Here is an 11,461-nt window from a genome sequence, read left to right as displayed (position 1 = left end):
TGGGCACATGGTGAAAGTGGACACTGCATCTGAGAAGTAGCCAGCTCCCCTGGGATCTCCAGCACTCTGAAGAGCTCTCAGATTTGACTCTCTTGTGCTGAGTTCCTAAGACACTATCCATCACATATCCATAAAATGGGGTACACACTTTTCTGAATTTTAGAGTCCTCAAGAGGCTGCACTACTGCTCGTGGGCCCCTCGTATTAACTGGTCCCATTCACCACTTGAATTGGTGTGTCAGTGGAAGTTTCTTAACTACCAAAAACCCAGAGAGTTTGTCTACAACTAGAAATTCAGACATGTTAGGTGTTCCATAAAAGCAAACTAGGGGGTCACTTGTCTAGAATGATCTAAGAAAGCTAATAACTAACCTCTTGTTCGAAATAAACTGATTTGTCTCAGAGTCTGAAATTCTATCCATGTTTTTTTTTTCCTTTTCTTTTGGAAGAAACCATATTATCATAAACATTCTCTAATAGAAGAGTTGGAAAAGGTATCAGAGTAAAATATCATCAGCCATTCACACTTGAGCATGAATTAATTTATCAGATACTTTCCTTGGAGGTCAATGTTAGCAAAATTCCAGATAGTCATGAGATGAGAGTTTTGATGTGAGAAGGAAGCAAAGAGCCATTTTGTGGCAGAAGACTTTTTTACACAGATATACATTTTTAGAATGCCACAGAGGGTGGCTCTGAGAGACTCACTTAGTTTGGTAACACTCCATGATTAAGCCTTTTTGTATTCTCTTTCTGCTCTTCCTTTGGCCTTGATTCTCTATGTCTGATATCTAGGCCTTGGCATTACCTATAGGGTGGTAGTTTAACCAGATATATTAATTAAATTATTGATATTTCATTACTGGCCTCAGGACAAATGCATGTATCATCAGAAAACAGTAAATAGTGACATGATATTTCAAGTACCTATAAGGGAGACTATTTCTAATCTATTGATAAGATGGCCTAGGGAAAAGTGGACTTTCGGTTGCTCCTAAAAATGTAATATCTGAAAGCCTCTTACCTTTTGAAAAAGCTGACTTTGATTTTTTAATCTGTTGTCTCATTGGTCATAGATGAGCACCTTGTTTTGAAGTTCTTAAAAATGTTTTAAAGTTGTTCTTGGACCTATGAATCTTATCATGTCAGTGGCGGATCTCAAGAAGATCCCACCTACCACGTTCTGAGGGCTTGAGGTGATCTTCTCTCCTCTGGGTGAGTAATGTGTTTCAGTGTAGCCTGGCCCCAGGAGATGCCTGTGGAGGCAGAAAGTTGCATGATACACTCGCTGTGGTACTAAAGACGCATGTTCTTGACATGACCTCCAGAGCTAAAGGAATGATAATATCTATAATGAGAATGAGCTGACATTCTGACTCATAGATCCTTTTCTGACATTGGAACTCTGCTGCTGAAAATGCAAATCAAAGCATTAGCTATACCTATTGGATCTGAGGAAAGAAATGCCCTCAGCAACTACTTAGCTGCAGATTCTCTATCTTCAAATGGGTTATTTTGAGATTCTTTGCACCAAGAACATAGCCTCCACAGTGTCTCTGAAGGGTGCATCAAGGACCATTGAGTCCAGAGAGAACTTTACTGACAGTTACAGAACTGGAGGGAGCCCCATTCCCTGGGACCTATTTCAAGACTGTGTACCCTGAATGATCCTTGAACAGATGTTATTATAAGTAATAGAAAGTCACATCAAAGGTTTGAGCTTATCTGGGTAAAAACTATTTTTAGTAAATTCCAAGAAGCATCAAGGAAAAAAGCTCTTTTTTTGTTTTACACTTTGCATATAAAATATGCATATACACTTTGCATATTTTTTCCTAAAAAAGCATCAACTGTCTTAGATATTAGCACAATCTAAACTTCATGTCTTTTACCTCATATCACACTTACAGAGTCTCAAGACTTATTTTTCCATATTCTTTTAATACATTCCAGTGATTAAACATTCAGGAAGTACAACTTACTTGATTTTTTGTAAGCAAAGAATGACTTCTTCTCCATTTAATATAATCTGATACCGAAGTTCAGGTTCGTATTCCTAAAAATATTTAATGATATTATAATATCAATTTATGTTTCTGAGTCTTTCTAAAATTATTATAATATACTGATATATGTTGTCTATATAGAATAATTATGAATATATGTAAGATAAAAACAGCTCTCTTATGCCTTTAATATATGTAAAATAAAACATAAGTCTTATATTTAGTTGGATTTCCAAAAAGGACAATAACATGGTAGTAATACTGGAAGATTAAACTAACTCTAATATGTAAGCTAGGGACTAATCATTTGCCTAATGTACAGTATACAGTCCTGTGTATCCTAATGAATCACTAATGGGATAATAATAAGGTATATATTTTTATCCTGTTAAAACCAAACCAAATATATTAAAGAAAACCAACCAAAAATCTGCTAAGAATTAAGTAAAGTAAAAATGATAAAATGAGGGACATATTGGCAACATTGTATGTGATAATGTTGAATTCTCCTTTATAGACAAAAAATGGCCAAGGAAAAGACAATTCAAAAAATTCAAAATTCAAAAAAATTTTGAGGGGACAGGGGTAAGGGTAAGGAGAAGACATGAGTTTAGTGAACTTGATAAAGAACTTCTTCAAAAATGGCTGCCTGTCCTGTACTCCTCCTCCCTCTCCCCCTCCAAAAAAGAAAAAAAAAAAACCCTTAAAGAAATGTTCAAACCGTTATATTCTTTCTGATTAAGTGGGCAGTTAACTCTCTTTCTGCTGCTTAATTGTAAAAGCTTTCTGAGAAATCCCATGGTCTCTCCTGGACGAAGGGGGAGATGTATATATGAGCTTCAGGACTAAACTGTTACATTTTTTAATAATACTTTTTTCAATTACAGGGATGCAATATTATACTAGTTTCAGGCATACAATATAGTTATTAGACATTTATATAATCTAGAAGTGATCACCCCGATAAGAACTACAAGATGTTGACTGTGACATCACTTCTATTAGTTAAAAGTCTCTTTATTGTCTCAAGATAATTGTAAAATCCTACTGTCATTCACATCACTTACCTCTTTGGCAAGCTTCTCTGTCTGGTTGGTTTGTATCCCTCTTTTTTGTACAATGTGTAGTTTTTTAGGATGAACTACTTCATAGAGTTTTAATTCAGGTGTTTGCTTTATGGCTATTGCTAGAGAAAGAGAGATAATATTGATATAAATATTGAAAAGATTTTGTTTTGTTTTTGGTTTTGGTTGGGCTGGTTTGTTGAAATGGCACAAAGACTGAATTCCCATGGAGAAGGTAAACATTAAGAAGAACAAATTCTTCCTTCTACTTAAATTTTAATAACAGATACTTATTTTTGCTCTCCACTCTCTCCCCATCCCATTCTGGAAAGACATCATGATGATGAACACAGTTCTTCAGATAATCTCCCAATATGTGTAAACTCTGGGCCACCAAGCCCAGAAAAGGCATGGCTTGGATTAGAATAAAGATTATGGGAGCCAGGAAATACTCCGATAGTAATCCAGTTTCTTCTTCCTCTATAGTCCTCCTCAAAATTGTGGATTTTTCTCTCGTTTTTCTCAGAGATCTCTGATTTTTCTTTCTCTCTTTCTCTCTGTGGTGCAATCTCTTACTTCACCCTCCAAAAATCAAAATTTTTATCTACAGACAATACTTTAGGAAAGATTCTACTATGTTATTTTATTTCTCAGTGTAACAATAAAACATTATATTCTTTCTCTCATTGGAATTTGCCCACGAAAACTTTAGATTCACAGGAAATAAAGCTTTTGTGATCCTCTGTTGGAATATTTTAAAGCATCAGAGAACAAGTAAAAAAATTGTCTATAGATTAAATGTTCTTGATGCACTTGAAATTGCATTGCGTAGGTATTTTTCTATTTTGCTTGCATATAGGAAAATAATTCACATTGGAGCAAAAATATATGGCCTTAATTCCTAGCTAAATGACCTTATAAAGGCCATTTTACCTTTCTTTCAGTTCACTTATCTAAAATAAAGGTTGGTATAAAAATTGAATAGTATAAAATATGTAAATTATTTAACACCAGTCTAGGAAGATGGCATATGTAAAATGGATATATACTTTATCCATTTTTTCTTCTAATTGTTCAATCATCCATACAAGGTCTGTCTCATATTTAAATGTTCTCAGTTCCATAGATCGGTGTCTCTGCTTGGAGACAGTTTCCCACTCAGTGTGACACTCAGTGTGACCTTCAGAACACCAAGCAATTCTATACCTGACTGATGTGGAGAAACTAAAAGGAAATACTAAAGCAAAAAATCTCTTTTAGTCAGCCCCCAAAGTTCTGCTGTGATGCTGGCCTAAGAAGGATTCATTACATATAAAAAAAAAGAAATTTATAAATATATTACTAAAAGTTCTTTATCAAAAAAGAATACGAATCTCGTTAAGTGGAAAGAATTGTGGGACTGATATTAAAGTAAATTTTAATAATTTTTAGTCCCAATTCTAGTACTATTTGGTTGTCAATTAATTTTTAATTTTGTATAATAATGCAATGCTGTCTAACTTAACTCTGATTTTACTTAAGAGCCATCCTTGTCATCCACCCTAGTGCAACCTTTGGATAAATTGTGTCCTCAGATAAATGACTGTCTTTTTATGGGGTAGAAAGTATCAATTCTATTCAAGGTAACATTGGAGATGGTTAGAAAATTCTTGAATTTTAGCCTGGAAGGTAATTTTCTGGTGTCATTAGGGTCTGTGTGTTTTAGAAAATAAAATTATAGCACATAGCACTTACAGAATTATTGAATGAGGGATAAAATTTCAGAGACATCTTAACTAAATTATTAGGCCAATCGCAATGCCTGGACTGTCATGCAAGCATGTCACTTTCTTAAGGTTACTTTAAAAAATGCATTAAATAATTTGACTTTTATATAAAATGTCAACACATTAGTGCTTACCTTCAGTTTGTACGATGAGCCAGATGACAGAAAGCAGGACCAAAGACATGTTGGCGACTGCAGGTAGCTGGCTGAGAAGTCCCACACAGCATGAAGAGGTGGTCTCTCCAGCTATTTATCTTCTAGTTTTATCTTCCCCCTACTTCTTTTTACAAGTTGAGAAATAAAATTCTCAAACCTTATTTTTGAGATTGGGGAATGTTTCCTAATGGTGTTGGGAAATTTCCAAGTAACTGCAGTGTCAAGATCATAAGAATGTTCCTTCCTCATTGATGAGAGGTGTTTATGTCTGTGGTTACAGCCTGCTAAGGAATTGTTTCTGGACATCTGTTTGGCCTGGTGTTCCTACAACAGAGGGAAAGTACAACTGGACTTAGATGACCATGAATATATTTGCATACATCACTATTCCTGTTCAGTAACCTTACAGAAATTGATCTACAAAGTTAGAAAATATGAGTGGCCTGTACATATTTTGAGAAATTAATTGGCACAGAGAACAAACATCTATAAAACAAGTACCATGCAAAGTCTTACAAGCTAGCATATTATAATCTCTCTGACTCTCAGTCTCTTTTTTCTGTAAAAAGGGGATGATGATAGCAATACCTACCTCAAACTTCTTATAAAATTCATGTAAAATAACACACACACATGCATGCACACACATGGAACTATAAAGAAATGTACAAATGTAAATTCTCTTAGTCTCAAAGAAACAATATTGCATATAAAATATATTTGAAGTGTACTTCTATGAGCTCTACTGGAGGAAAATAACTATATTTTTCTAATTACAAAAATAACACATTTTCATGGTCATAAATACCAAAACTTGATCACCCAATGCCCCAACATCAAAAAATGACTTCTGTTAACATTTTGATAATTTATTTTATCTCATTTCTATGCATTAATAAAAGATGAAAAATAAAAGAAAATTAAATTTTATTAATTTTAGCTCTTATTGTATAAAGGGTTTGGGGAACCTATTTTTTTCCTATGGCTTTATGACATAAGTATTTTCATGTTGAATATTAAGATGTTATTTTAATAACTTTGGAATTTTGCTTTGTATGATACGTTATGTATCACTCTGTATATATCTTTGATTGTATTTCTTATTTTTTTTGATAAGTTACTAGAAATGGTATTATTTAGTTTAAAAAGGTAAAGGATTAATGCCAAATTACATTTCCACTTATAGAGTTTTCCCAATCTAAAAACATCTCTTTAACTACTGAGCATATTTTTACTGATATATTTGGGAATTTGTTAGCATCTAATTGTAAGTTTTATGGTTACCTCTCTATTTCTAAGTTGTTGTTGTTGTTGTTGTTGTTGTTGATGTTCTATGTAATTTTGAGTCAGTTACATTTTCTCTATAATTTTATATTTATTTTGCTGGTCCAGAAGATCAACATTCTACATAATGTATAGTGGCTACCATTAAATATTAACAAAGCATAATCTTAATTAATTAACATCCCTACCATCAAACAATGAAAGACTCTGAAATAGTTTAACTCTTATCAGCATCTCCCCTTTGCCACATATTTTGTTGTTGTCACATATTTTGGTTCTTCTATGATTTTGACCCCAAAGTCTGTCATTATTATTAGTTTTGTGTTTTATGTGGATGATCTATGTGGAATTACTTGCGTGTATACCACCTTCTTTGCTCACAGGTCCTTTAAGTATCGGTCCTTTTTAAAAAATAAATTCGCTTTGTGAAACATATTCTTTAAAAAATTCTTTATTAAAGTTTTCTTGAAGTAAGCACTTCTATGTGTTTTTATTTTCTGAGAGTATATTTATTTCACCCTATTCTTTAATGGTAGATTAACAGGGAATACAGTTATGAGATGACAATATCTCTCAGCACTTGGAAGCTCTTTTATTATCTCTTGGCAATTATTGTTTCTGTTGAAAATTCTGCTTTCAGTCTATTAACTAGAAATTAATTTTACTTATTAATTATACAACTGGTGTAAGATCAGTTAAATATTTATCAAGATCATGTTAAATCTGAGTTTATACTAAATTGATATTAGTTTATATTAAGTTAATATCACTTCTGGGCATTCCAAGATGACCCTGATACTACCCTTACTATTAAGATATTCCTTATTAAGGTATTTCTTAATAAAATAAGACTAATAATTGAGATAAACCTATACATACAGTTTATGAAAACAGTAAACATTATGATTGAGGATTACATATTGTATTCAAGTAGATTTTAGATGAACGTCATTTGGGGAGTAGAGAGAGTCAGGTAATAGATACATATCATCTGGGGAATAGAGAGAGTCAGCTGGAAAAGACATAGGAAAATGGGTATTCTGGTGAGAAAAAAACTATATGAGTAAAGCCATGAGGTATGCAGAAAATCATAATATGTTTGTAGATCTACGATGTGTTTTCCATAACTTGAATATAACACATAAGATTAAGAAGTACAAATGGATAGTTACAAAACAGACATGGAGATATAAATTGTAGCATAAGGAAAATAGTTAATAATGTTATAATAAATACATAAGGGGTGATAACTTTGTGAGTTATATAAATCTCTGATCACTATGCTGTACAACTGAAACTAATATATTACTGTATGCCAACTATAATTGAAAAAAACTCGGTGAATTATACAATGTAAATACAAACAACTGTCTATTATATTTTAATAAAGCCAGAAAAAAAAGTTGTAAAAAAAAAAATAAGTAACAGGTATTTGAATAAAGCTTGTGAGATATGCAAGGGTCAAATTATGAAGAGACAAACGCTAAAGTCTCTCAAGAAGAAGGTACACATCTGAGAAATATTTAGCTCATAAAATTATCTGACTTGTTATTTGATTGGATGTGACACCTGAGGGAGATAGAGAAATCTGAAATGATTTCTAAGGTGCAGCTTGAACAACTATCGGCAACTTATAGATGACATCTTCCAATTTGGTCATTTGACAGGAGTTGCACTTTAGTTATACCCCTTAAAGGCAGGACATTCATCTCCTGGTGTACAGTTCAGGAGCTCAGCACCTCGAAGATTATAGATGTTCAAAAATATTCGTTGAAAATTTGGACCATGAAAGAAGTTGGTAAACTGGACTATCTTCTTGGGATATTGATGTTGTTTATTAGATAGTTGAATATCAGGCTGTAAATTAAAACTGTGGAAATAACAGTGAAGAGATTGTTTACTTGATAACATCCATATGGAGCCTTATGAATGCAATAGCCAAGGATTGACTAAACATAGGACTTAATTTATGATCATGAACTAAGAAACCATGACCAACATCCTGACCACAAAGAATTTTATTCTCATAAAACTTACAACTTAACATTCTGGAATGTTTCATATTAAAGTACATTTGATGATTTGTGGCGGATGTTTAAACATTGTTTAACTAGAAATGAAAATTAAATAGCAACATGGACAAAATTACAATAATCTCTTAAAATATAAGAATTTTCATATACATTATTTTACTTAGTTACCATAATAGATCCAAGTAGTTAGTGAAAGTTAGAAGTGACATAGAAGGTATGTTAGGACTCTTTAAATCAGAATCAAAATGCTTAAGAAAAAAATAAGTTTTTGTTATTATATAACAGAAAAAATTAACAATCTCAATCTCAGTCTCTCTCTCTCTCTCAGAAGTCCAAGGGACCAAAGCAAAAATTGTGAGTTCTCTTAAAGGTTACAAATGGCTTAGAATCACTTCAGCCATACTCTATTGGCCAGGCCACCAAAATACCAAAAAAAAAAAAAAAAAAAAAAAAAAAAAAGGGATGGGCCCGCCTCTTGATCAGAAAAAACGTAAAACTTTTGTATCACTCTTACTCTGCTTCACCCTTTCATATACATTTTAGAACAATTTTGAAATTCAAACCAAATTTCGGAAATTTTATTAATATTTTGTTGAAGCTATAGATCAAGTTTTGGATAATCGATACATTTAAACATTAAGTTTTCCTATGTAAGGTCATGATATATCTCTCCATTTGTTCATTAATTATTTTATTATATCTGCAAAATTTATAATTTTCTTTGTAGAATTTTTAACATCTTTCAGATTTATTCCTACTTGCTTGGCACTGTTGTAAAACTATCCTATTTTATTTACCTTAGTTACTTTTCCTGATATTTCTTAATTTGTTTTTCATGTATTTATGCAGTTGTCTCAGCAACATTTTTTATAAAGACTATAATTAAACATTTATTTATCTTGGTGACTTTGTTAGCAATCAATTGACCTTCTAAGTGTAATTCTATTTGCCTGTTTCTTCACCAATATTTCACTACCATCATGATAACTGTAGTTTTATCTAAAATGAATAAAAATTAAAACCAACAAAACCAAACAAAATGAAACTTGAAATCGAGTATTGTGAGTACTCCAATTTTCTTCTTTTATAAGTTCATTTCAGCTCTTCTAGGATCTTTACATTTTCATATCATTTTGGAGTCAATCTGTCAATTTCTATAAAATTTGTGAGATTTTAATTGGAATTGCCTTGACCTAGTGGATCAAACTGGTGTTAACTCAATTGAGTAAATGTGTTTTTAAATTAATCTTTTTTGAGATAACAGCAGTTTCGCATGAAATTATGAGAAATAATACAGAGAGATCCCATTGCCCCACAATGATAAATCTTACAAAACTGTAGCACAATATCACAACCATGGTATTGACGTTGACAGAGTCAAGATACACACTGTTTCCATCACCATAAGGATCCCTCTTAGTGCCATTTTATAGCCACATTCAATTCCCATCCACTGCTTCACCCTCCCTAACCTCTGGCAACCATTAATTTGTATTCATTTCTATAATTCGTCATTTCAATAATTTTATGTAAATCAGTTATAGAATATATAGACTTTTGGAATATTTTTTTCACTCAGCATAATTTTCTGGAGATTCATACAATGTTGTGTGGATTAATAGGTAATTCTATTTTATTCCTGATGGGTATTTCACGGATGGATATACATTCATTTAATAACTCATTCATTGAAAGGTATCTACATTTTCCTATTTTTAGCTACTAGGAATAAAGCTGATATAAACATTCAGGTAATGTTTTGTGTGACATAAGTTTTCATTTCACAGGGATAAATGCTCAGGAGTGCAATGGCTGGGTTATTTGTTAGTTGCATTTCTAGTTTTTTTAAGAAACTGTCGAAACATTTTCTAGTGTCTGTACCACTGTAAATTGGTAACCCCATTTTATTCTCACCAGCAATGTATGAGTGATCCAGTTTCTTTGCATCCTTGCCTGCTTTTGATGCTATCACTACTTTTAATTTTAGTCACTCTGATAGGTGTGACTAATTTAAATCACAATTTTTTTATTGTGATTTAAATTTAATATGACTCTGAACATTTCAACTGCTATCCATGTATTTGCTATCCATGTATCTTTGTCAGTAAATGCCCCTTCATGTCTTTTTTCCATGGTCTAATTATATTGTTTATATAATTACATTGTTGCATTGTCAAAGTCTTTATATATTCTAGATATCAGTCCTCGGTCAGATGTGTAGTTTGCAAATATTTTATCCAGGTCTGTGGTTTGTCCTTTTTCCTCTTAAGTATTTTTGCAAAGCAAAATTTTAAACTTTTAATGTAGTCCAATTTATCAATTTTCCCTTCTATGGTTTGTGTTTCTGGTGTCATCTGAGAATTCTTTGCCCAGCTTTAGATCCTAAACATATTATTCTATGTATTTTCTCAACATTTAGAGTTTTGCATTTTATGTGTAAGCCTGAGCTTCATTTTAAATTAATTTTAATGAAAGTTGTGAAGTTTAGGGTGAAGTGTTTGGAGGGTTTTTTTTTTGCCCATGAATGCTTGCTTGTTCTAGCACCATTAATTGAAAAGACTATTATTCCTTTATTGAAATGCTTCTGTCCCTTTGTCAAAATCAGTTGGGCATGTTTGTAAGGTATTTATGAGTTGTCTATTTGATTCATTTATCAATGTGTCTATCCATCCACCAACACTTCACAATCTAGATTACTATAGCTGTGTAATCTGTCTTGAAATCAGGTAAATAGATTCCTCTCACTTTATTTTTCTTTTTGAAGATTGTGTTAGCTCTACTAGTTTCTATGCCTTTCCCTATAAATTTTAGAGTAATCTCATTTGTATTTAGAAAAATCCTGATGAAATTTTGTTAGGAATCATGTTGAACTTAATACCAGTTTGAAAAGAATTGACGTCTTAACACTAAGTTTTCCAAATCATGAACATTGTAGGTGTCCCCATTTATTTAAATCATTGATTTATTTCATCAGTATTTTTTTAGTTTTCAGCATATAAGTTCTATACATTTTTTAAAGATTTTTATTAAAATATAGCTAACATACAATATTGTATTAGTTTTTGGTGTACACCATATTTATTCAACATTTATATACCTAAAAAAATGATCACCATGATAAGACCAGTGATCAGATTTACATAAGTATTTAAC

The 11,461-nt window shown here is 32.0% G+C and overlaps 1 protein-coding gene across 1 annotated transcript in view; it reads right to left on the bottom strand.

The window, feature by feature from the left end:
* ADAMDEC1 (ADAM like decysin 1) overlaps window positions 1-5,062 on the bottom strand; it is a 17,752-nt gene extending 12,690 nt beyond the window's left edge. Inside the window, 5 exon segments of the mRNA XM_011360288.2 lie at window positions 1,178-1,256; window positions 1,983-2,056; window positions 3,074-3,192; window positions 4,971-5,046; window positions 5,048-5,062. Coding sequence (XP_011358590.2) covers window positions 1,178-1,256; window positions 1,983-2,056; window positions 3,074-3,192; window positions 4,971-5,046; window positions 5,048-5,062 — 363 coding nt within the window.
* Between the last annotated feature and the right edge of the window lie 6,399 nt (window positions 5,063-11,461).

This window comes from Pteropus vampyrus, unplaced genomic scaffold (genome assembly GCF_000151845.1).
Source record: "Pteropus vampyrus isolate Shadow unplaced genomic scaffold, Pvam_2.0 Scaffold53, whole genome shotgun sequence".
Lineage (NCBI taxonomy): Eukaryota > Metazoa > Chordata > Mammalia > Chiroptera > Pteropodidae > Pteropus > Pteropus vampyrus.
Note: the sequence above shows the minus strand (reverse complement) of the source record. Positions and strands in the feature narration are given on the sequence as shown.